The 27,208-nt window shown below is 42.7% G+C and overlaps 1 protein-coding gene across 6 annotated transcripts in view; it reads left to right on the plus strand.

Annotated features, from left to right (window-relative positions):
* Window positions 1-9,287: 9,287 nt before the first annotated feature.
* LOC126295135 (zinc finger protein 493-like) overlaps window positions 9,288-27,208 on the plus strand; it is a 117,178-nt gene continuing 99,257 nt past the window's right edge. For 4 of the 6 annotated variants that reach the window (XR_007552389.1, XM_049987414.1, XM_049987418.1 and 1 more), the window contains exons 1-2: window positions 9,775-10,053; window positions 20,984-21,076. Coding sequence is in view for 5 of the 6 variants with exons in the window: in XM_049987414.1 (XP_049843371.1) it covers window positions 10,042-10,053; window positions 20,984-21,076 (105 nt within the window). In the remaining variant the exon portion in view is untranslated. Of the gene's footprint in view, window positions 9,370-9,774; window positions 10,054-10,084; window positions 10,882-20,983; window positions 21,077-27,208 lie in introns of those variants that run through there. The other 2 variants (XM_049987416.1, XM_049987415.1) reach the window with 2 other exon arrangements.

Here is a 27,208-nt window from a genome sequence, read left to right on the forward strand (position 1 = left end):
GTAGTGAAGGCAGCAGAGGATAAAGTAGGTACAAAGACGACGGCTGCTAGAAATCCTTGGGTAACAGAAGAAATATTGAATTTAATTGATGAAAGGAGAAAATATAAAAATGCAGTAAATGAAGCAGGCAAAAAGGAATACAAACGTCTCAAAAATGAGATCGACAGGAAGTGCAAAATGGCTAAACAGAGATGGCTAGAGGACAAATGTAAGGATGTAGAAGCTTATCTCACTAGGGGTAAGATAGATACTGCCTACAGGAAAATTAAAGAGACCTTTGGAGAGAAGAGAACCACGTGTATGAATATCAAGAGCTCAGATGGCAGCCCAGTTCTAAGCAAAGAAGGGAAGGCAGAAAGGTGGAAGGAGTATATAGAAGGTTTATACAAGGGCGATGTACTTGAGGACAATATTATGGAAATGGAAGAGGATGTAGATGAAGACGAAATGGGAGATACGATACTGCGTGAAGAGTTTGACAGAGCACTGAAAGACCTGAGTCGAAACAAGGCCCCCGGAGTAGACAACATTCCATTAGAACTACTGACGGCCTTGGGACAACCAGTCCTGACAAAACTCTACCAGCTGGTGAGCAAGATGTATGAGACAGGCGAAATACCCTCAGACTTCAAGAAGAATATAATAATTCCAATCCCAAAGAAAGCAGGTGCTGACAGATGTGAAAATTACCGAACTATCAGTTTAATAAGCCACGGCTGCAAAATACTAACGCGAATTCTTTACAGACGAATGGAAAAACTGGTAGATGCAGACCTCGGGGAGGATCAGTTTGGATTCCGTCGAAATGTTGGAACACGTGAGGCAATACTGACCTTACGACTTATCTTAGAAGAAAGATTAAGAAAAGGCAAACCTACGTTTCTAGCATTTGTAGACTTAGAGAAAGCTTTTGACAATGTTGACTGGAATACTCTTTTTCAAATTCTAAAGGTGGCAGGGGTAAAATACAGGGAGCGAAAGGCTATTTATAATTTGTACAGAAACCAGATGGCAGTCATAAGAGTCGAGGGGCAAGAAAGGGAAGCAGTGGTTGGGAAAGGAGTGAGACAGGGTTGTAGCCTCTCCCCGATGTTATTCAATCTGTATATTGAGCAAGCAGTAAAGGAAACAAAAGAAAAATTTGTAGTAGTTATTAAAATTCATGGAGACGAAGTAAAAACTTTGAGGTTCGCCGATGACATTGTAATTCTGTCAGAGACGGCAAAGGACTTGGTAGAGCAGTTGAACGGAATGGACAGTGTCTTGAAAGGAGGATATAAGATGAACATTAACAAAAGCAAAACGAGGATAATGGAATGTAGTCAAATTAAATCGGGTGATGCTGAGGGAATTAGATTAGGAAATGAGACACTTAAAGTAGTAAAGGAGTTTTGCTATTTAGGAAGTAAAATAACTGATGATGGTCGAAGTAGAGAGGATATAAAATGTAGACTGGCAATGGCAAGGAAAGCGTTTCTGAAGAAGAGAAATTTGTTAACATCGAATATAGATTTAAGTGTCAGGAAGTCGTTTCTGAAAGTATTTGTTTGGAGTGTAGCCATGTATGGAAGTGAAACATGGACGATAACTAGTTTGGACAAGAAGAGAATAGAAGCTTTCGAAATGTGGTGCTACAGAAGAATACTGAAGATAAGGTGGATAGATCACGTAACTAATGAGGAGGTATTGAATAGGATTGGGGAGAAGAGAAGTTTGTGGCACAACTTGACTAGAAGAAGGGATCGGTTGGTAGGACATGTTTTGAGGCATCAAGGGATCACAAATTTAGCATTGGAGGGCAGCGTGGAGGGTAAAAATCGTAGAGGGAGACCGAGAGATGAGTACACTAAGCAGATTCAGAAGGATGTAGGTTGCAGTAGGTACTGGGAGATGAAGCAGCTTGCACAGGAGAGAGTAGCATGGAGAGCTGCATCAAACCAGTCTCAGGACTGAAGACAACAACAACAACATCCAAACCGTCATCGAACCCATCGTTCTACCATTCCTAGACCGGCAAGGGAACTTGCTGTTCCAACAGGACAATGCACGTCCGCATGCATCCCGTGCCACCCAACGTGCTCTAGAAGGTGTAAGTCAACTACCCTGGCCAGCAAGATCTCCGGATCTGTCCCCAATTAAGCATGTTTGGGACTGGATGAAGCGTCGTCTCACGCGGTCTGCACGTCCAGCACGAACGCTGGTCCAACTGAGGCGCCAGGTGGAAATGGCATGGCAAGCCGTTCCACAGGACTACATCCAGCATCTCTACGATCGTCTCCATGGGAGAATAGCAGCCTGCATTGCTGCGAAACGTGGATATACACTGTACTAGTGCCGACATTGTGCATGTCCTGTTGCCTGTGTCTATGTGCCTGTGGTTCTGTCAGTGTGATCATGTGATGTATCTGACCCCAGGAATGTGTCAATAAAGTTTCCCCTTCCTGGGACAATGAATTCACGGTGTTCTTATTTCAATTTCCAGGAGTGTATTTTCTCGTCACGACGAGTTGATTAAAACATCGTTATTCATGATGGTTTATCGACTGTTTCTAGCTTGCAGTGGAAATGTGATGTCCACATGTACATATACACTACTGGCCATTAAAATTGCTACACCACGAAGATGACGTACTACAGACGCGAAATTTAACCGACAGGAAGAAGATTCTGTTATATGCAAATGATTAGCTTTTCAGAGCATTCACACAAGGTTGGCGCCGGTGGCGAGACCTACAACGTGCTGACATGAGGAAAGTTTTCAACTGATTTCTCATACACAAACAGCAGTTGACTGGCGTTGCCTGGTGAAACGTTATTGTGGTGCCTCGTGTAACGAGAAGAAATGCAAACCATCACGTTTCCGACTTTGGTAAAGGTCGGATTGTAGCCTATCGCGATTGCGGTTTATCGTATCGCGACATTGCTGCTTGCATTGGTCGAGATCCAATGACTGTTAGCAGAATATGGAATCGGTGGGTTCAGGAGGGTAATACGGAACGCCGTGCTGGATCCCAACCGCCTCGTATCACTAGCAGTCGAGATGACAGGCATCTTATCCGCACGGCTGTAACGGATCGTGCAGCCACGTCTCGATCCCTGAGTCAACAGATGGGGACGTTTGCAAGACAACAACCGTCTGCACGAAAAGTTCGACGATGTATGCAACAGCATGGACTGTCAACTCGGAGACCACGGCTGTGGTTACCCTTGACGCTGCACCACAGACAGGAGTGCCTGCGATGGTGTACTCGGCGAGAACCTGGGTGTACGAATGGAAAAACGTCATTTTTTCGGATGACTCCAGGTTCTGTTTACAACACCTCGATGGTTGATCCGTGTTTGGCGATATCGCAGTGAACGCACATTGGAAGCATGTATTTGTCATTGCCGTTCTGGCATATCACCTGCCGTGATGGTATGGGGTGGCATCGGTTACACGTCTCGATCACCTCTTGTTCGTATTGACGGCACTTTGAACAGTGGGCGTTACATTTCAGATGTGTTATGACCCGTGGCTCTACCCTTCATTTGATCCCTGTGAAACCCTACATTTCAGCAGGATAATGCACGACCGCATGTTGCAGTTCCTGTACGGGCCTTTCCGGATGCAGAAAATGTTCGACTGCTGCCCTGGCCGGCACATTCTCCAGATCTCTCACCAATTGAAAACATCTGGTCAATGGTGGCTGAGCAACTGGCTCATCACAATACGACAGTCACTACTCTCGATGAACTGTGGTATCTTGTTGAAGCTGCATGGTCAGTTGTACCTGTACACGCCATCCGAGCTCTGTTTGACTCAATGCCCAGGCGTATCAAAGCCGTTATTACTGCCAGAGGTGGTTGTTTTGGGTCTTGATTTCTCAGGATCTATGCACCCAAATTGCGTGAAATTGCCAGTTCTAGTATAATATATTTGTCCAATGAATACCAGTTTACCATCTGCATTTCTTCTTGGTGTAGCAATTTTAATGGCCGGTAGTGTATAATGCCTCTTATTCAATACATATCCAAATTATGATAGGTACTTCATGTCTCGGACACTTTTTACCAGGAGCACAAAGGGGCCATACCTGTGGAAATTAAGGCTTTTTTCCCTTTCTTGTAACACATAGTAGAGGCACGTAAGCATAACAGGCAGAAAGTACATAACCTTGTTATACTTTCCTGCCTTTCTTCTGGATCACATGATTTTATAATATTCTTTACTTCCTCATTCACTGCACTCACGATGAATCGTCTGTCCCTTCTTACGATCTGGAGACATTTTGGAGGCAGAAGATATAATTCCAGTGGCTAATGGCTCACTAATTATCGAACTGTCCATTGCTCTTGACAAAAGAATAAACAAAACAAGAAAGTATACTGATACATGTAAGAGAGAGAGAGAGCGCTTAAACGGCGAAAAACGAAACACTGCTCAGTGATAATAAAATTCCGTATACAGTAAGGATGTATTTTTCGGATGGGCAATACGTCCGCTGCCCATATGCGCCATGCCGAAGTGAGCATACGGCAGAAGTGCCTTCCCCCTCCCGTCTTCTCCCCACACACAGCGCTCGCGCGGCGCGAGAAACTGTGCCGCAACCACAACGCCGCGCGACCTGGCGCAGGCGCGAGTCGCGTCCCAGTCGCGTCGCGTCGCGGTTTGCACCGCGGTCCCATTTGACCTGTGGAGTTACAAAAACGCGCAAATTGAGACGCGTATAGCACGTGTGACGTGACACTACACTACACCACACCGCGACACGCACTTGCCGCACGAGTCGCGGGGGGTCCAGCGCATATTGCAGACGTATACACCATTTTATTTTTCTCAATAGCAACTATTTTATTCGCGATCACACATTGTCAGTTTGGCAAGCCGTAGGTGAGTAATCAGTAACCAGTGTCTGGCATGTGCCTATCATTCCGCCTGAAGGAACGCTCATTATTTTAATACTGCCCAGATCAAGAGAAGGAACAAAATCCTTTGGTAAGTTTCCATCACAGTCGCTCAGTGTTAAAAACACGATGGGTTACGGGGATTCCACCAAAATTCCAACAGAATTGGGGATCTATTTTTGTGTCAATTGTTACCCTTTTGTCATTCGAAGAAGCATCACCGTTTGTGAGTAACGGCCACATTTCTCTTGGTGACTGGTTTAATTGCACTTCCCTTGTCACAGTGTAATTTGACAAACTCATCTCACACCAGCTATTGCGACAAAATTCCGAAAAGGAGTGCCTCATTAAACAAGTAATTGGCAGTCACAGAGTTAAACAGCTTACGGAAAACCTCATAGTGTCGGTTTGCAGTAACATAAAAGAAGAAATTTCATATGTATTTTCGTACTAGGAAGCTCTTGTTTCGCTAGCTGTCAGTAACTCTTAAAAAATTAGTCGCTGGAGTGAAATACAAGTACTGATATATCGCCATAGATAGGAAAGTTGCGCGTGTTTAAAAATTGGGAAAACACTCTCCTCCTTGTGTACTATCATTCGCCAAATTTTGGTTGCGGTATCTCGAACTGTTTAGGAGATATGAGAGATGTTGCGAATATTTCATTCTCGCGGGCGTGAGATCGAAAGTGAGCGCGCTACATAGGATCCATTTTCTCGAGATTGGAGGCAGATAGAGACCTCCTCCCAAGTCTAAACAAAAATTCTACATGTTAGCAACATGGCGTAAACGCAAAATCATAGCGACCTCCAATTTTCGTTGCAAACTTTTTGAGTTTTGCTTAGTGTCTTACTAAAATGTGAACATCACAATAAGAATGGTCATTAGCGAGGTGATGGGCACGAAGCTGACATATAACGCTACAAGTAAGGCAAAAATCAAACATTTTCAGTGAATAGTTTCTGTAAAATCGTTTCAGAAAGAAAACAGGGTGCGTTCGCTTCGGTTCTGTCAGCGCAGAGCGTCGCCAGTCAGCGCGGCCGAATTATGGTGTACGCGTCGCAATGTGCGCTGGACCCGTCTTACAGCATGAATGATCACAGGTTTATTTAATCCACGGGAGAGTGTCACAGAGATACTGAAGGAACCGAAATGGTAGACTTTTGAACACAGACGTAAACTATCCCGAGAAAGTCTATTAACAAAGTTTCAAGAACCGAATTTAAATACACTCCTGGAAATTGAAATAAGAACACTGTGAATTCATTGTCCCAGGAAGGGGAAACTTTATTGACACATTCCTGGGGTCAGATACATCACATGCTCACACTGACAGAACCACAGGCACATAGACACAGGCAACAGAGCATGCACAATGTCGACTCTAGTACAGTGTATATCCACCTTTCGCAGCAATGCAGGCTGCTATTCTCCCATGGAGACGATCGTAGAGATGCTGGATGTAGTCCTGTGGAACGGCTTGCCATGCCATTTCCACCTGGCGCCTCAGTTGGACCAGCGTTCGTGCTGGACGTGCAGACCGCGTGAGACGACGCTTCATCCAGTCCCAAACATGCTCAATGGGGGACAGATTCGGAGATCTTGCTGGCCAGGGTAGTTGACTTACGCCTTCTAGAGCACGTTGGGTGGCACGGGATACATGCGGACGTGCATTGTCCTGTTGGAACAGCAAGTTCCCTTGCCGGTCTAGGAATGGTAGAACGATGGGTTCGATGACGGTTTGGATGTACCGTGCACTATTCAGTGTCCCCTCGACGATCACCAGAGGTGTACGGCCAGTGTAGGAGATCGCTCCCCACATCATGATGCCGGGTGTTGGCCCTGTGTGCCTCGGTCGTATGCAGTCCTCATTGTGGCGCTCACCTGCACGGCGCCAAACACGCATACGACCATCATTGGCACCAAGGCAGAAGCGACTCTCATCGCTGAAGACGACACGTCTCCATTCGTCCCTCCATTCACGCCTGTCGCGACACCACTGGAGGCGGGCTGCACGATGTTGGGGCGTGAGCGGAAGACGGCCTAACGGTGTGCGGGACCGTAGCCCAGCTTCATGGAGACGGTTGCGAATGGTCCTCGCCGATACCCCAGGAGCAACAGTGTCCCTAATTTGCTGGGAAGTGGCGGTGCGGTCCCCTACGGCACTGCGTAGGATCCTACGGTATTGGCGTGCATCCGTGCTTCGCTGCGGTCCGGTCCCAGGTCGACGGGCACGTGCACCTTCCGCCGACCACTGGCGACAACATCGATGTACTGTGGAGACCTCACGCCCCACGTGTTGAGCAATTCGGCGGTACGTCCACCCGGCCTCCCGCATGCCCACTATACGCCCTCGCTCAAAGTCCGTCAACTGCACATACGGTTCACGTCCACGCTGTCGCGGCAAGCTACCAGTGTTAAAGACTGCGATGGAGCTCCGTATGCCACGGCAAACTGGGTGACACTGACGGCGGCGGTGCACAAATGCTGCGCAGCTAGCGCCATTCGACGGCCAACACCGCGGTTCCTGGTGTGTCCGCTGTGCCGTGCGTGTGATCATTGCTTGTACAGCCCTCTCGCAGTGTCCGGAGCAAGTATGGTGGGTCTGACACACCGGTGTCAATGTGTTCTTTTTTCCATTTCCAGGAGTGTAATTACTGTAGGGATATACTATAACCTCATATGTATCGTTTACACGGAGATGGTGAGGATAAGATTAGAGTAATTACCGCATACACGGAGGCATCCAAATAATCATGTTCGCCGACATCCAAATAATCATGTTCGCCGAGCGGTTCTAGGCGCTTCAGTCTGGAACCGCGCGACCGCTATGGTCGCAGGTTCGAATCCTGCCTCGGCATGGATGTGTGTGATGTCCTTAGGTTAGCTAGGTTTAAGTAGTTCTAAGTTCTGCCGGATTGAATGGCCGTGCAGTTCTAGGCGCTGCAGTCTGGAACCGAGCGACCGCTACGGTCGCAGGTTCGAATCCTGCCTCGGGTATGGATGTGTGTGATGTCCTTAAGTTAGTTAGGTTTAATTAGTTCTAAGTTGTAGGGGACTGATGACCTCAGACGTTAAGTCCCATAGTGCTCAGAGCCATTTTTTTTTTTTTTAAATCATGATCCCCGCGCTACATACGTGAATGGAACAGGAAGAAACCCTAATAAATTGTACAATGCGACTCACCCTCTGCCTTGCATCTCTCGGTGGTTTTGAATCGTTATTTCTTTACTATTAACTCTGTTAGAAACTCATTTTGGAGACAGTATCCACTACCTGCAAAATTATATCATTGTATGAGGCACAGCTCAGGAGATATGACGTCGTAAACATTTAAATGCGTGAAGAACTAGCATTTGCTTAAAACTGAGCGCAAATTACCCAGACTATTTTCTTCCAGTATTTCATAATCAACGCACTTCATTATTTCCAACAAACCTTAAACATATCTTCATATCTTTCTTGAACTTTTCTCACTCTCGCATTTGACGTCAAATATTTAGCACAATAACTCGTTTGTAAAGCAATCAGAACTTCCAAGCTCTTTTCTTTTCATATTTTTTTCCAGGGGAATTCGATACTGCTAATAGCAGAGTTTTCTCTTTCTGCTTGAAAACTGCTCAGCAGTGTGGGATCCGTACCAGATAGGGTTCATAGGAGATATAGAGAAGATCCAACGGAGAGCAGCGCGCTTCGTTACAGGATCATTTAGTAATTGCGAAAGCGTTACGGAGATAATAGATAAACTCCAGTGGAAGACTCTGCAGGAGAGACGCTCAGTAGCTCGGTACGGGCTTTTGTTGAAGTTTCGAGAACATACCTTCACCGAGGAGTATGTTGCTCCCTCCTACGTATATCTCGCGAAGAGACCATTAGGATAAAATCAGAGAGATTAGAGCCCACACAAAGGCATACCGAGAATCCTTCTTTCCAAGAACAATACGAGACTGGAATAGAAGGGACAACCGATGGAGGTACTCAAGGTACCCTCCGCCACACACCGTAGTATGGATGTAGATGTTACATCATCTATGCTCACACTAGATGGGTAAACCTAGACCTTTGCTAAGACGTCGCTCTGAATGGTTAAATCTTGAACTCAATCATAAAAGTCCAGGTATACCCATCCAGTGTGGGATCATTCCGTATGCAACTCTTGCATCCTATATATAGCTTATTCAGTCATTAGCGCCTACGGCTATGAAAATAATTATGGTCTGACATTACTACAAAATACATTTTATTGTAAAATATTGTTAATAGATGAGAGTTCTTAATAACATTTCACCTAAGATCGACAGTTATTTCACATGTTTCCTATATGGTAGCAAATACTGAAAAAAATAATAAATTGCGTTACTGCTGCCATCATATGGTGCTCCTCGTAACTTGTGCGTAACCTAGTCTGTACTTTAAATCATAAATCATACATCTTCACATACTATAGCGGTGGAACATCATCCTCTGCGTTGCTTCAATATTTAACGGTAAAGGAACTGGGCAATTACTGTTTAAAATGTCTTTATTAAAAGTGAGAGAGACATGCGAAAACATTTTCGCGCAATAACTGCAGCGGCGCCGCCAAGTGAATACCACTTAACCCGTTGCGCAGGCGTCTGCACTCTGCGCCAAGTGAGAGAATATGTGAAACACAGACTGTGTTATGAACAATAATTTCGCAATAAATCTCAGTGGGTCACGTGTCCTGTGCTGTTTTTGATTGACAGGTGCGAAACAAGCAGCGGCCATTTTAATGTAAATGCTTCGGAAGTCAACACGATCTAATTTTAAGTAATTATAATTGCGTATTAGGAAATTCTGTAGTTTCAGTGATTCCCCGCATTAAAGCCGTCTTCAGAAAAAGCCATTTTAGTATACGGTATTGCCTGAAATTTCGGAATCTGTGAGATCGGCAGCCAAACGTGTTACATATTATTTAACCTGTATTTCGACTATATACGCATGATGTACAGAAGACTTCTGGAAATCACTAATGGTGTTTACTTAAGCATAGTGTGTCTCTTCCCCAAAGATGAATACGATGAGGATGATGCAGTCTACGTTGAAAAGGGTGATAGTATAACAGGGGTGGAAAAGATAAACGTGAGTGCAGCACAGATGTAAATGTAAAAGCGCACCAGTTAGCTAATCACCTACATATGTCACAGAATGTAAGTGTAACTACTATCAGATCAAGTTATACGAATTGTGGTTCATGACAGCTATAGCGGGTACAGCTTTCTCAGCTTAATGTTCAGAGTCTGGGAAATCATTTCTAAAAGTATGCAGTAAATAAGGGAAGCAGCAACTAGACACTGAATTAAATATTATTCTCTAATGTGCTACATATTCTTCGTGTTTACCCTAGCTATATGTACTGGCTATAATGTTCGTGTATTCTAGGCATTAAATAGCTGTCTTCATATAGTTTTTTCGAGGTAAATTTGACGTAATACAGTGTGCAAGGAAATATCTTCTTTGAAGAGCAATCTTGCTTTACTCAACAACAAAAATAGCAGTTCTTTCTCCCATTGCTAGCTTCTATCTACATGACCATGTTGAAATATATTTTTAATGTCGAAAACAATCTGTCGTTGACAACAACTGCACCATATTCAACGCACTACATTGGAGGGTAAATAAAGAAACGTTTTGTAACATAACAGAAAAATGTCTAACCACTGTGTTGGTGTTCTTTAATGTATACTTATCGTGCAACTACGAGAAATATAATGGTAAAAACGCAAAATTGGTACCGTATGGTCTCCGAACTACTGAGTACTGACTGTTTTAGGATAAGAGAAATAGTTTGTTTCCTGAAAATAAACATTGTTGTTTGGAATAGCTGTTTTCAATGAAACAAAAGCGTATCGCACAACATTTGTGCATCTCAGGTGATTGGCGGAAGTGTCGCTGGAGTGGACGATTATGTTTTCTGTCAAGAGTTCGAATGCTTGCGGGCGTTGGTTACTGGAATTAGTAGTTATGGTTCATAAGCGGTAAGTGTGATTCGTATTCAGAAGTATGTATAAGTAGTCCTCTTGAATTGATATCGAAGGAATATGGTATAGTTCTGAGTAATAAAAACTTCTTTTCCAAATTTCCATTCATGTAGAAGTGAATAGTGTTCGTGTCAGGGATTTAAGCAGTTTTGCTTCTAACCACACCAAAGTTTTTAGTTGTAGTAATAATAACGTAGTACAGATATATTAGTATTCTTCCGGGGTAACAAACCATTCATTCTCTGCAATCACATGCAAAGGTTTCTTTTTTTCGGTTCTGTCTCACTTGGCGGCCGTGCGTAGCTAGTTTAGTCACGATATTAACGTAACATAGTTGTCGTTCGTCGCAAAATTTTATATACATATTACTTAGAAACGCGAGCAAATGAGCACTTAACCCTAAACGCTCGTTAATGTCATTATACTGTTTGATGTCGTTCTGTCACATTAGCAGCTTGGACGTATGACTTCCAAATTTCATTTCCAGTAATAATATCTGTAGAAGAGTATTATAATGGTACACGGTTTCTGTTATCTGATGTCGTTAGAACCAGTTTGCGATGACATGTGGCACCCTTCACCTCTGAGGTCTATACCTCGTCATGCAGACAACATTTTTATGGAATCAGTATTTGTGTAGCGGTGTGAAAGGAAGGTTCTTTGGCAGTGCCCCTTAAATACAGGAGCTCAGTGAAGTAAAAGCGGTAGTTTCGAGAAAGACTTAGTCTGCACGGAAGATGTTACTGTAGAATGTAAATAACCTCTTGAAATTCGTATAACTAATCAGAACATTGTTCCATTGTATTGAATTGTACTTTATTAGGCCTCATATATAAACACACACACACACACACACACACACACACAAGCGCGCGCGTCAGATATGTGTCAAGTGGGTATTTGTGTTACTTCTCTGATAACATTGGTATCCACCCTTTCAGTATTTAAATGTGTTTTTATTTCTATATCTTTGTCTGCTGCTGTTCGGATACCAAATGTTATATCACTGTAAAATGAACCTTGGACACACAAACTGACAATTATGCATTTTATGCTTAACATGAAACAATTCAGAATCAGTCTGTTTATAGTAGGCCCTACTGAAAGTAAGCATATTTTTTTGAAGCACCAAAAAGCTTTGTACTTTCTATACCAATTAAGAACTTCAAATTTTATGTAGCATATCCCGGAACTCCATAACCTTTACACAGGTCAACTGAACCTAATGGTAACGGATTTCTGCTTTCTCCCATGATGTAATGAGAAGACAACAGGGTCATTACTATATTTTTTGTGTTTATATTATTTTTTGGGATTAAAATTGTGGTGACAGACTGAGCTTTAATGTAGCTCAATGTATAGATGTAGTTGGAAAGGTGACAATTTGCCTGAGTGGCGGCAAAATAGTATCAAAGACATCATTCAGTCCCAGGACACAGCATATATTTTCTCATTATGTAGTGTCCCTCTCAAGCTGAGGATAGCTTTTGCTTTTTTCTTCCACCTATATGTTATAATTGTGGCTTTTGTATTTTTATGTAATAAGTTTGGCTTTTTAGGTACATGTTTTTTTAATGTTAATGTAGGTGTAATACAACAGTCTCGTGGATATCCATATGAAGACAAGAGAGAAGAGGTATGAATATGGTTATCCTGACCAGTAATATGATATTACATTTTTTTTCTACTCCTTCCATTATGCTTAAAACTAATTTTTGCATCTGAAAAGTCTCATACCTCACGCTTTGCAGCCTAAAAGTATTATACCATATTTTACCATGAAGTGAACAGAAGCAAAGTACTGATCTTTCAGTTAGTCTTTGTGGCAGCAGTTTGAGGACTTTCATTGGGTAATGTGTTGTAACCAGGGGATAACAGAAGGGTCTGATTCCACCCCTCTCCTTTGACCAATGATGTCACCAATATAGTGGAAACAACTATTTACAACAATTTCCATACTACTCCTATGACGTCATCACGTAAACATAACAACGCACACGAAAATAGATCGAAAAACCACCAAACAGATATTCCTCCAAATATGTAATGAAACAAACAGGACAAGTGGGGGAAATTGGGGGGGGGGTTTTGGGTGGAGACGAACTAAATATAAACACACGCCACTCTACCAAAAACAGTGAAATAACAAAACCCCAGAACCTTCCCAAATTCCACTACACACACACACACACACACACACACACACTGCTATGTATCACTTCTCTTGACAGAAACAACCGATACTCACTATAAATCTCAAAACTTTCACCACACTTAATCCTACCACAAAAAAAGGGGGGGGGGCTGGAAAATCAAAAGTGGAATCGAACACTTCCCTTGAGCTATATATACCAAACCAGGCATAGCCACAACTACATCTTGCAATCAAACACTTCTCTAAAGTCATATAAGTCAACAGCAAAGCAAAATACCATATCACCAATACAAACAACCATAAGTGATCCTTAAGACATCTCCATGTAGTAGCCATCTCTGGTATGAGACACCGGAACTTTAGTAAGTCTCATTTCTTCACGACTTCAGCCAACAGGCTGAATGGCTGAGGAAATTGTATTAGAGACAATGCACCGTCCCCTATCATCGCCAACAACCGAAACCGGTTGACCTTGTCAGTCCTATCCATATCTACCAAAGACATAAACTAAGCAATTCACCAAAATTCACACAAGGTGAACAGGAAAAAAAAAAAATCAAGCTACAGTAATGTCGGCATAACAAAACCAAAATCGTTAACTCACTGAAAAATATTCTGCTGAAAGCACAGTCACCACCAATACCACACATGTGCAATACTACCTCGTAAATGTGAACCCCATACGCCACATAACATGCTACCCATAAACACACCAGCAGAGAGAAACACCGACTGCAACAATATGCCACCTATAAACACACCACATACGCAAACTAAACCAAAAACATCACCAAACATACAACACACAAACACATCACCAGAGAGCACCACTGATCACATTAAAACATCACCTACAAAAACGCCTCCCTCACAAACTAAACTCCGCGCTGTCATGACGTCACACACATCATCAGCCTTACGTTACGGGTTAAAGCCGACTGGTGGAATCGGATGCTTCTGTTGACCTGCAACCAGCTTCAAGGTGTTTACCTTGTGTGTGTAACAGTTGGCATATTTGTGTTAATTTATGTTGAGATGAAGTCATCAAAAAATATTACTGAAATTGAAATTAAGCCAGTTTCTGGTATGTGTCAAAGTTTGTTATATCGGGCATATGTTGTCATTCCTTTCTTTCTGCATCTTCAATCATCAGGTCACATAAGTTCGTTCAGTGTTTGGAACATAGTATTAATTTGTGACAGATACGAAAATATGTAGTGCAGATTCCAGAGCGAGCTTCTGATCAGTGCATTTTTCAAAGGTTGTAAAGCTGCTAATAGTAGATAAACAGGAGATCTCTAGTAAAACTGAAGAGGCAGCATTTTTTTAAGAGTTGCAGGTTGCTTTCTAATTTACTCAATTATATTTAGAGGGCATAATTGTATATAAAAATAGGCAGTATAGTGACAGTTATTGTTAATACAGTATACATTATTTTTAACAGAGCATACAAGACCAGTTTCTCTGATTTGTGTGTCTTTAGTTGGTTCATTACACATCTCTGAAGACTGCCCTGTATGACTTCTGTGGAACAGAATAAATGAGTGAATGTATTGTATGTGTTAGAATTTACAAAAATTTGTTATGAATGTGTAGCCTTGAAAAAATAATTCAGAAAAAGTGATTTTGATAGGTTTCTTATGTAAAAAATACAGATTTAAAAGATCTTCAAAAAACAATCCATTGTTTTTGTGTGTATGTGTCTTTTCATGATCACTGAATGAAAACAGTACCAGTTGCATTAGATTTTTATACAGCACTGAGAGTTGGTTGCAGAAACTCTATGCAGCGTCTGCTGATGATGCATTGTGAACTGTTTTCTTTTGTGTGAAATGTGCATAGTGTGTTTCTTAAGATGCATTAATTACAAGTATTTTCTTGCATAAAATGAATGCTGCCATGGTCATACTTTGATTTTAATTACATCATCTTTTGGGATATTCTTTCTGCCAGGAAAACTTCCTTAAAGCGGTGTTTTTTTAGATACTGCTGGTTTTTGATACACATCCATGTCGGAGCTTAAGAGCTAACAGTAAACTGGAATGATTCACAACATGTTCAATATTTAAGTATAGGGTAAAAGCTAGACAGGTTGGTGCTGCTGGAAGGAACAGCCATTTAATCAGTTTAGTACATTGCTGTGAGTCTTGTATATCATTATTCTTTACAATACTAATGGTAGCTTAAAAACCAAAACTTCTAATCTATTCAACAATTATTTGGAAATTGGGGTCATCAATCTTCTCAAAAGGTCAAAGTCATCTGTTAGCATTAAAAATGCCAGTAGTCCAAACACAAAACAAAGTACAGAAGTGTTTCCCTACTTACTGTTTCCAGTTCTGTATGAGAATATTCCTGGTTTAACAACTGTTAGCTGTTGAATCATATTCTACTTTAAAAAATAAGTCTAAAAGACCAAATTGCATTGCATTTGCAAGACTTGGGCCATATTTCCTGGCAGACTTAAGCATTCTGTAGCAACAGTCACCTACAAAACCGCAGATAAGCAATTCACCTATAAAGACAGGCCTAGACTGAAGTGACAAGTCATAGGATACCTCCTAATATTGTCGGACCTCGTTTTCACTAATGCAGTGCAGAACCAGGCGTGGCATGGATGCAACAAGTCATTGGCAGTCCACTGCAGAAATACTGAGCCACACTGCCTCTGTTGCCATCCATAACTGCAAAAGTATTGCCGGTGTAAGATTTTGTGCGTGAGCCAACCTCTGAATTATCTCCCATAAATGTTTGATGGGATTCATCTCGAGTGATCTGGATGGCCAAATCATTCAATCGAATAGTTCAGAATGTTCTTCAAACCAGTAGCAAACAACTGGGGCCCAGTGACGTGGTGCCTTGTCATCCATAAAAATTAATTCTTTTGAATTGCTTGAAATGGTCTCTAAATAGCTGAACATAACCATTCCCAGTCAGTGATCAGTTCAGGTGGACCAGAGGCTCCAGCCCATTCCATGTAAACACACCCCACACTGTTATCGAACCACCACCTGCTTGCACTTAGACTTGTTGACAACCTTTGTCCATGGCTTCATGGGCCTGTGTCACGTTCAAACCTGACCACCTGTTCTTACCATCTGAAACTGGGACTTACCTGACCAGGCCACGATTTTCCAGCTGTCTAGGATCCAACCGATGTGATCACACTAGCCCAGGAGAGACACTGCGGCTGGGGTCGACTGAAGCGTCCGATCCCACCCGTCGGCTATGACCCGTGACATAAGGCTATTGTAGTGTGTGACGTCACGACAACATGGAATTTAGTTTGTGAGAGTGGTGTGTTTGTAGGTGTTGTTTTGATGGTGCTCTCTGGTGGTGTGTTTATGTATTGTGTGTTAGGTGATTATTTGGGTTTAGTTTGCGTGTGTGGCACGTTTATAGGTGGTCTATTGTTGTGGTAGGTGGTTCTCTGTGGTGGTGTGTTTATGGGTGGCGTATTACGTGGCATCGGGGATTCATTTGCTTGGTAGCATTGCACGTGTGTGGTATCGGTAGTGACTGTGCTTTTAGCGAAATATTTTTCAGTAAGTTAACGATTTTGGTTTTGTTATGTCAATGTTATTGTAGTTTTTTGTTCGTCGCGTGTGAATTTTGGTAAATTGCTTTTTTATGTCTTTGGTAGGTATGGATATGACTGACAAGGTCAACAGTTTTCGGTTGATGGGGGTGGGGTGGGGGGGGGGGGCGGGCAGTGCGTTGTCTCTAATAAAATTTCTTCAACTATTCGGATTCTTGGATGAAGTTGTGAAGTGTTCAGTGTGTCGTGAAGAAATGAAGCTTACTAAACTTCCGGTATCTCAGACCATGGACAACTATATGTAGAGTTGTTGTAAGGCTAACAGGTCAAGTTTGTTGGTTTGTTGTGTTTTTTGAGGTAGTGATGATTGTGGACGTGGTTGGAGTTTTGGGTTTTGTGATTTGGTATTGATTGTTTCTATTGAGCTATATAGGTCAAGGAAAGTGTTCGATTACAATTTGTGGGATCGGAAGCTGCTGTTGAGCTATATAGGTCAAGGGAAGTGTCCAATTCCAGACGATACTGTGTTTAGTGGCATTTGGGGAGTTTTGTGTTGTTGGTTTTCTCATTGTTTTGTGTGGTTTGGTATGGTGGTGTGTGTCTAAATTTGTTTATATTTACTTTGTCCCCACCCGAAAACCCCCAAGTTCCCACGCTTGTCCTGTTAGTTTCATTTGGTTTTTTGTGGAATGTGTGTGTGTGTTGGATTTTCAATGTATTTTCATGTTTGTGGTCATGTTTACGTAATGACGTCATAGGCGCCATATTGGAGTCGTAGGATATGGTTGTTTCCGCCATATTTGTGACATCAAAGGTAAAAGCAGATTGGTGGAATTGGTCGTTTCTCTATTTCCCTGCAGGTGTCATCATTCTGTTCGCATAGGCACTTACATCAGTCATCTGTTGCCATAGCCCACTACTGGCAAATTTCGATGCACTATCCTAACGGATATGTTGGTTGTACATCCCACATTGATTTATGTGTTTATTTCACACAGTGTTTTCTTGTCTGTTAGCAGTGACAGCTCTATGCAAACACCGCTGCCGTCGGTTGTTAAATAAAGGCCGTTGGCCACTGTGTTATCTGCGGTGAGAGGTAATGCATGAAATTTGGTGCTGTGATGACATTCTGGCTGTAGAAAAAACATTTAAATTGATTTGCCAGTTGTTCCCAGTAGTGGACTGATCCTCACAACTACTGATACAAAACTGAAAGAACAGATGTTTACAAAGCTGAAAGAACAGATGTTCAACAATCCATTGGTGTAAAAATGGTCCATTCCAGTCAAATGTACCACTAATGTAACATTGTGCACTAATGGATTAGATCCTCACAGACTGTGTGTTTTCTCAGTTCGTCAGGAATGTATGTAACAAGAACTTACATCTATTTTCTAAACTGTGAATAAATGTATACAGTATTATTTTTTATTATTCTGTTTTTATGGTTTTTTTTGGAGGTATTGTTTTTTCGATACTAGTTATTTTATCGAACCTGCTGTTGATAATGCCTGTTGGGATTACAGAAGCATCCGATTCCACCCTTCTGCTTTGATCCATGATGTCACCAATATGGTGGAAACAACCATTCTCAATTACTCCAATATGGTGCCTTTGATGTCATTACATAAACGACAACAAACACAAAAATACATACAAAACCAACAAACTCATCTCTCTCTAAAAATATAATGAAACTAACGGGAGCAGCGTGGGAAATAGGAGATTTTTGGGTGGGGACAAACTAAATATAAACAAATACAGACAGACACCACGATCCCAAACCACACAAAATGATGACATAAAAACACCACAAAATTCCCAAATTCCGCTACACTTACCACAATACTAACAGGAATCACATCACTCCCTTTCACCTACATAGCTCAACCGCAATTTTCTATACCACAAATTAAGAAACCAACCACTCCAAAAATTATAATCACACCGCAACTATCGATACCACAAAACCAACACCTAAACTAACAAAAACTGGAATCGGACACTTCCCTGGACGTATATAGGTCAACGGCAACTCTTGATACCAAAATACACATAGCTACAATGACAAATTGGAATCAGGCACTTCCCGTGACATATACACCTCAAATACAACTGACGAAACCAAAAATAATTGAAATCGAGATACATAAATCAACCACAAGTGCCAATACCAAAACATCAGCCACCAACACATGCAGTTAATAACACCAACCCAAGAACACACACAAACAATAAACCCAAAAAAAGACTTCTTATCATAAATAAGTTATGGCAGTATACACTAACCCCCAGCCCACATATTCTGCCTGCATATGCCGCATTTCACTATCTCTGTCACAAGCCCAAAAATTTGCGGAAACTGAATGACGGACAACATGTCATCCCCCATTTCAGCCTGCAGACACGCACTATTATACTTAGAAGTCATATCCATACCTAACAAAAGAAGCCACAAATTATATTTAACGACTTACCACGCGACAAGCATCAAACCAATAATGTCAGACGGCACCGCAATAACATAAACACAACGTAAACTTAATTCGTAACTCACTGACACACACACACACACACACACACACACACACACACACACACACACCACCAACCACACCAAGACGACATCTACAAACACAACTCACTCATAAACTAAACTCTGCACCATCGTGATGTCACACAACACAACATCTTTACAGGGTCAAAGCTGAAGGGGGGGGGGGGGGGGGGGGGATCGGACGCATCCATTGACCCGCCTGTTGCTACATTCTTCTCTGTATAAGAATTCCAGTATACTTTGTTATTTGATATGAACATTCTCCTCCATTACTAATGTTTAAAATGAAAACATATTCAATGGCGTTGTCTAAAATGTTGTTAAAAGCGTAATGTGGTTTGGCTTTATATTTTCCATTGTTAATCCAACTGAAAAATAAATGAGGAGAAATTACGTTTCATGTATCTGCTACACGAAGATTTTTAAACTAAATTAATATTGCTTAACTTTGCTGCCATCATGCACTGTAGGCTTGTCATCAGTTAGGCTTTGTTGTCAATAAATAACTCTGGTTTCACTTGCTTTCGAAAGGATTCTTTAGGTTCTACTTCTGTAATTTGTCAACAAGGTGAAAAAGTCACAGTTGTTTGCATCAAATTTATTTAATCTTGCTGTAAACCTACATCTAATCTCACAGCTTCACATTTACATAGCATTTAATTAAGAAACATGTCTCCCTTCTCTCCAAGAACTGTCTGGCTTACATGCGAAGTGACCAACATTAACACTCACCAAACATTAACTCGCATACAAAATGACTAGTGATGATAGTGTCCCATTGTAACTCATAGGTGTTATGTTTTTATAGTTTATATTGAAAGATGTGCTTTATAGTTTGGTTATATGTTATAACATTTACATTGCAGAAGTCCTTCAAATTACAATCCAATGTTTATTTAAAAACTAATAGCAAAAGATATAATTATTTTCAAACACAAAAGATTTAATTCTTTTCAAATATTTCTCTCAAAGTTAAAGTGCACACATCTTTTCACATTTTGAAGTATTTTCTTATATCATAGTTTAATATATTTATTCCTAAGTGAAATAATTTTCTATAATTTATTCAGTTGATTTGTGAAGTACTTTTGTGTATCGGGTAATCTGCTCATCAGAGCTTATCAGGTTCTCCAAGTGTCTGTAAGTATCAAATACTCAGATCGTTTGTGTGTATTACATGTTTGGGTTTGTGTTGAAAATAGGATCATTGACCAGTTTAGTTACAGTTACTGCTTTCATAACAGTTGGATAATGGCTAAAACTGGCCACGGCTTTTAAAATTAAGTTAGAAGTTTAATTGGGGCTGTTATTTTATTCCAAAGAGAAATTACAGCTCATACAAAGCTGCTCCTCACACACCATTCAGTTACAGAAAAGGAGAAACTTGTAGCTATACCAAAAGTACACCTGAAGTAAGGTGGCCTGTGGAGCCTGGGTGTGGATGTGGAACACTGGTGACAGCAAACATGGACAGTATTCAGTATTTCCAACTGATGTATGACAGGATAATGAAAAATGGTGTGTGATAGAACATGTGTCTTCCACCCATGCTTCAGCTACTCATTCCTGTTAACATTTTTTTCATCAGTATCATTAAACTGAATATTGTACCATACAAATTTTAGGCCACTCTTTAAATTAGGTACGTAAATTTAATTTTGAACCACAATATCCAAAATGGCATTTCTCATTGACATTTTTTGGAGGGCCACCTCCAGAAATATCAAAAGGAAAAATTGTCATAAATATCACACAGGAAGTATTGTAGAGTCTTAATAAACTATGGCCAGTATGTGCAAAGATGTATATGCAGTAACTGGTGACAGTGATGTTTTTACCTTGTTTTCAGATTCCAAAAGACCCATTAGTAGCTGCAAGATTTACAGAGAGAATCAAGGAACAACCGGGAGTACAAATTGGGATGGCTCTCACTGTGAACTATGTAAGTATTCAATTTACACACATTGTGGGAAAATGTTCAGTTATTGTGCTTGCATTAAAGTTAACTGCATAGTATGATGGCAACACACACATTTCCAAGTGCACTCAATAGTGTATGTAAAATATTTATCTCCCAGGCCAACAAAGTCAGGAGAAAAGTCTGTCTAACAAATAAATGACAATCTATAATTTGCTGATCAGCATATAGCAGAGATGCTGAGTCACATACAGGCACAACAGAAAGGCTGTCGAAAAGTAAGCTTTCGGCCAACAAGGCCTTAATTGGAAGTAGACATCAGACACATACAAACATGGCCACAGTCTGGTTGCTGAGGCCAGACTCAATCTGTAACTTACCATTCACTGTGCACCTATTAGTTGCTGTTGTAATATTCCTCTGTTCATGTGATACTCAGAAAACCAAATGACCGGTAAGTGGAAAGAACTAGATGCATGTTGCAGGATGGTATGCAAACATATGTATCTGCTTCTTTCTGCAACCATCTGAAGTCATCTGGTGAATAGTCTGAGACTACAGTTTTTCTCAGTTTACTTCGCCATGACCAGCTGTATAAAGTGAAGTCCTACCCAAGGAAAGTTATCTGATATACCTGATTGAGAAGACAATTTGGAGCTTTATGGGCCATGAAACAAAATAAACTTGTTAAGACAAATGATGCTTATGTCACTGATGATGACAAATCATTGTCCGCTAAATTAGGTTTCTGGGAACAAAAGGAGAAAAGAAATGGGGTCACCAAAAACACATTTGTTAGTTTTACTTAGACATATATTACATACATCACCAGCAGACATCAGATTTTGACAATTCTGTTACTAGAGATATCACTGAAACCAGTTTTACTTCCTTAAGTGCTCCTTTACAGATAGCAAATATGTGACCTTACAATCTCAGTTCTGATAAAATTAAATAAGGATGATTTCTGTTTAGGATTTTCTGTGAGCTAGCCACAGGGAATAAGACTAAATTTGTACTGGGGAAACATTAAATATGGTGTCCAGCAAGTTTAGGTTCTTAGCCCTCTAGTCTTTTTGCCGTACATGAATGATTTATCCAGGTATTGCAGACCTTTTTGGAAACTGTTTGTCCTGATGTCACAATTAGATTGATAAATGAGCCACACAACAATACCATACCATGGCAGGAGAACAATGCACCTGGTTTACATCTGGTAAACAGCAAATATCCTAAAAGGCTCATGTTTTACAGTTCGATATAAACAAAAATTAATGACAGGTGTGAGAAGTAGTGATGGGAGGCTCAAACTAAATGAAACTCCATATGTGGGATTCTTAGTCACCTATCCCCCAGGGGAGGCAACGGCCTTGCCGCAGTGGATACACCGGTTCCCATGAGATCACCGAAGATAAGCGCTGTCGGGTGTGGCCGGCACTGGGATGGGTGACCATCCAGCCGCCATGCGCTGTTGCCAATTTTCGGGATGCACTCAGCCTCGTGATGCCAATTGAGGAGCTACTCGACTGAATAGTAGCGGCTCCGGTGAAAGAAAACCATCATAACGACTGGGAGAGTGGTGTGTTGACGACACGCCCCTCCTATACACATCCTCAGCTAAGGATGATACGGTGGTTGGATGGTCCCGATGGGCCACTTGTGGCCAGAAGACGGAGTACTATCCCCCAGGGGCCTCACAGTTCTGTTGTGAGCTCCTACGAGACACGCACGAGTTGCCGAGCTTTTGCAGCCCATTCTTTCTTCGCAGGCTGTATTTCCTTCCCTATGCCCCTCCCTATACATCTTCACTCCTTCCTTGCTGCCCCTCCTTCCTCTTTATTGTTGTTCATACTTAAGTTGACCTGACTATCTGTCTGGTTTCCTGTATTCCTAGCAGTTTTATTCCTTTTCATCCTTCCTTTGTGGTGTTTCTTGTACCCCTTTGGACTTTGCCCTCCACTTCTAAATTTTCTTTCTGTAGTGTGAACTATATCGGGAAGAATCTCTACCTAGTGTCCATGGCATGGATTCCCCTCCCCCCCTTCCTTCCCCCTGTCCTCTCGCTCTGCTCCACTAGACTACCAGCATGTGTGGCCAGTCCATGTGATGGGGCCGTTATGTAGGCCTACGCATCTGGCTCAGCACCCTGACAGCACAGGGATGGCACGTCTGAGCTGTTGCCTCCTGTGGATTCCTAGGGGTGGTTGCTTGTCATTCTGCAGTTTTGGAACTTCTGGTGCTGTGGCTGGGTGGTGCCCACGGGAAGAGGCACTGATTGGAGTGGGTGGTACGGGACAGATGCTAAGTGTATGAAATGTATCAAGCTCCAAAAAACTGGCCATTCTTCTACAGTTGGGTCTTCTGTTGGCAATCAATCATTTAATGCTTCTTCTTGAGACTCAACAGCCTTTCCTTCCCTTGCTACACCCTGGGAGGAGAGCCTGGCTCACTGGTTAGGAGTGAAACACTTTTCCCGCTACCTAGTCTGCACTAGCACGGATGGGGACACCTTCACCATCACAGAGCCGTAGTTGTTGTGGAAAATATCAAAGAGAAGTGTGGTGAAGTGGAGTCCCTCAGTAAGGTGCAGTCAATTTACTGTTGATCCTTTTGTGCTTGTGATCATCTTGACAATCACCTGGTGTCCATTCCTCCTGACCATTCTTTGAATGTGGTTCAGAGTGCCATTCTTCATAGGGACCACATCCTTCAAATTGATGAACTCCAGGGTGTTCATTTAATTCCACATGTACAGAAAGGTTGTAAAACAACTGTACTGATACCAGCTCACATGAAGCTGTATGTCCTGCCACCTGTGTAGTGCTTTTGGTGCTCGCATTGTGGGAACATGTCTTCCCGATGTACTGCGAACCCTCCGTGCGGCGAATGTGGACACCCACTCAATGAGGGAAGCCCCCAGTGCATCACCACCTGTGTGTGTTAATTGTCTCGACCATCACTCTCGATGCTCACCAGATTTCCCATCTTCTAAGAACAGAAAGAAAATGGAGGAGTGAACTCTCTATCATTTATCTTACACTGAAGCTCGTCAAAAATGACAGACTTCGCCCTGTGTTGATGACTTCTACCTTTGCTTATGTTACATTCCCCCCTCGTCCCTCTTCCTTATCCCAGTCTAGCCCCCCTCTCATCTCCCCCTCCCTGCAGTTCATGCACCCCCCCCCTCCCCCATGCCTTATGTGCCCTGCCTCTCCTCTCCTCTCCTCTCTGGTTCTGGAGAAGTGCACCCCTTCTTTGGCCCTTGCGACACCACTCCCCCTTGTGTCTCTCAGGCTGTAGGTCTGCTACTACAGCTCAGGAACTGGACACACAGTCTGTGCACCCCAAGGTCACCCACTCTCTTTCGGTTTTCTTTCAGTAACCTACTCTCCCTCCCTGTTCTGCCCTCCTTGATCTATAACAGAGAGGAAGAAGGAACTACAGTCGCCTCCCAAAGTTACTCTCTTACTGCCTTTTACTGGGTAGCTTGTGTCGTTCTCCAGGAATCTCATTTTACTAATGCTCACTCACCAACGCTTCGTTGGTTCTGCGCTTTGTCGGAACCAGGTCAGCCCTTTGAGGGCTTCCACTGGTGTCTGCACATTGGCTTGTGCAGATATTGTCGGTTCATGGATCCCTCATTGTACCTCATTGAAAGCTGTTGCTGTCGAGGCCCACTTGGACCACGTTACGATTTACAATCTCCATCTCCCCCTTACACGGCACCTACATCCACTGCCCTATCTGCCCTCCAGCAATTCCCCCCTCTCCTCCTCCTCCTCGCTGTTCTTAATACCCGTCGCCTGTTGTAGGGCAGTGCTTTTTCACCTATTCGTGCCTTCCCATTGTCCAATTCTTTGCAGAAAATAATGGTTCCCATACTCATTTCAGGGCACTTTTGTTGCTGTTGATCTTTCGCTCACTTACCCTTCATTCTTTTTTCCTTAGACTGGTCGCCACTCTATAGCGTCTGTGATAGTGATTGCATTTTATTTTCTCACCAGCGGATTTTCCGGCGGATCTGCAGTCTATTTTATGCAATGCTCAAATGAATGTGGTTCGGGTTTTAAAGTTATGTGAATTTTCCCACATTTTCAACTAGATTTTGGGGAGATATTATTAATATGTCAACGGGGTGGCTGGCTCATCCTAATTTTTTCGTAAGTGGTCAGCCAGTCTCATTTCCCTGTGCTGTTCTTTTAGATCTTTTGTGGTTTGTTTTCCCTCTTTTACTTTCTTGATTAGCTATCTTGCCGCCTCATTGGTTTTAATGCATGCGAGAGTGCCTGTGCGATAGTCATTGTGTGGTCGTTTCGTGTGCATGCATGTAAGACAGCTTCCGTCGATGTCGGGGTGCTGATAACCTTGACGTTGGGCGCCCATATGTTCTCAAAAAACACCCACACCCACACCCACACCCACACCCACACCCACACCCACACCCACACCCACACCCACACCCACACCCACACCCACACCCACACCCACACCCACACCCACACCCACACCCACACCCACACCCACACCCACACCCACACCCACACCCACACCCACACACACACACACACCCACACCCACACCCACACACACACCCACACACACACACACACACACACACACACACACACACACACACACATATACAAATTCCCACTGATTCTCTCATTCCCTTCCTGCCTCATGATGACCAGGTAACCCCACTGGGCTTTCCACCATCCTGATTGGCCTTAATATACCTTGTAGGTCATGTTGCCACCTTTTCCGTCAGGTTGTAATGATGGAGTCACCCATGATCTGTCCAGTAAGAAATCAACATTGCCGTTTCCCACGTGTTAGGCCCCGTTTTCTGTTGGCCTGTTCCGAGGTGGAGCTCGGCCATTGCCACCCCTATCCGCAATCGTCATCGTGCCTTGCAACATCTCGTGCGGCACCTGTCCTCTGCCGGTCTTATTATGTTTAAATGTCTTAGCACTAAATCTCGTTCCTTAATCAAACAGAGCAAGTGGGGATGTTGGGAACACTTTGTCTCCTCTCTGGGTGGATCTGTCCCTTCGTCACTCGTGTGTGCTACACACCACACCCTCCAAGGTTGTCTGTGGCAGTCATAAAGTCCAGGCCTTGCTATTCCAGGTGGCCTGTGTTCAGATGCATTGGTTTTCGTGGAACACCCTTGACCCATTTTTCAATGGCACCAATGTCGGCCTGGTATCCCGCTGCCTTCCTTCTCCAGATACAGTGGACTGAAGCTTTCTGTCCTTGTTCTACCCCTTGTCAATCTGGTTTCCTCTTCTTTCCACGATTCAACTCCTGGCCCTGATTCCATCCATATCCAGCTGCTTCAAAACGTCAGCCTTTCGCAGCACCAAAACCACCTCCAGGTGTCGAACCGTATTTGGCTCCAAGGCAGCTTCCCCTCTCAGTGGAGAGACACTGTTCTGGTTCCAGTCCAAAAGCCCGGCAGGGATCTGCTGTCCCTCGGTAGTGACCGACCAGTCAGCCCCTGAACAATGCTCCCTGCAATTTTCTAGAACAGATGGCGGCTCATCGTCTCAGTTGTGACTTCAAACTCTCGGGACCTTTTGTCTCGTTACCGGTGTGGCTTTCAGTAGGGACGATGTCCAATCAATCATGTGCTTCAATTGGAAACCACAGTTCGGCAGGCCTATTCCCAGCCCCCATCATCTTGTCACAGTTTTCTTTGATCCTAATAAGACTATGACAAAGCTTGCCGCCATCATATCCACGAGTGGGGCCACCTACAGATTTTTATTCAGAAGTTCCTGTCTCGCACGTCATTCAGAGTTTGGGTTGGCAACTTTTTCTTGACAAAGGGAATAGAAAATACTACTTGTCCTATCACACTTCCCTGGGGCAGTCCTGATGATACTCTTGTCTCTGATAACACTCGCCCTTGAGGACAACATACTGGATTCTATTACTTAAGAAGTCTTCGAGCCTTTCAAATATCTGGTAATATATTCCTGTACCGATACCTGTGTTAACGGTCTGCGTTGGGGCGCTGTGCCAAGTGCTACCCAGAAATTAGGAATATCGAATCTACCTGTTGGCCTCTTATCTGCAATTTATAGGGTATCATGTAGGGTAAAGGAAAACTGAGGTTTACACGAGCAGTGCTTTCTAAATCTGCACTGATTT

Source organism: Schistocerca gregaria, chromosome 11 (assembly GCF_023897955.1).
Source record: "Schistocerca gregaria isolate iqSchGreg1 chromosome 11, iqSchGreg1.2, whole genome shotgun sequence".
In the NCBI taxonomy this organism is placed as follows: domain Eukaryota; kingdom Metazoa; phylum Arthropoda; class Insecta; order Orthoptera; family Acrididae; genus Schistocerca; species Schistocerca gregaria.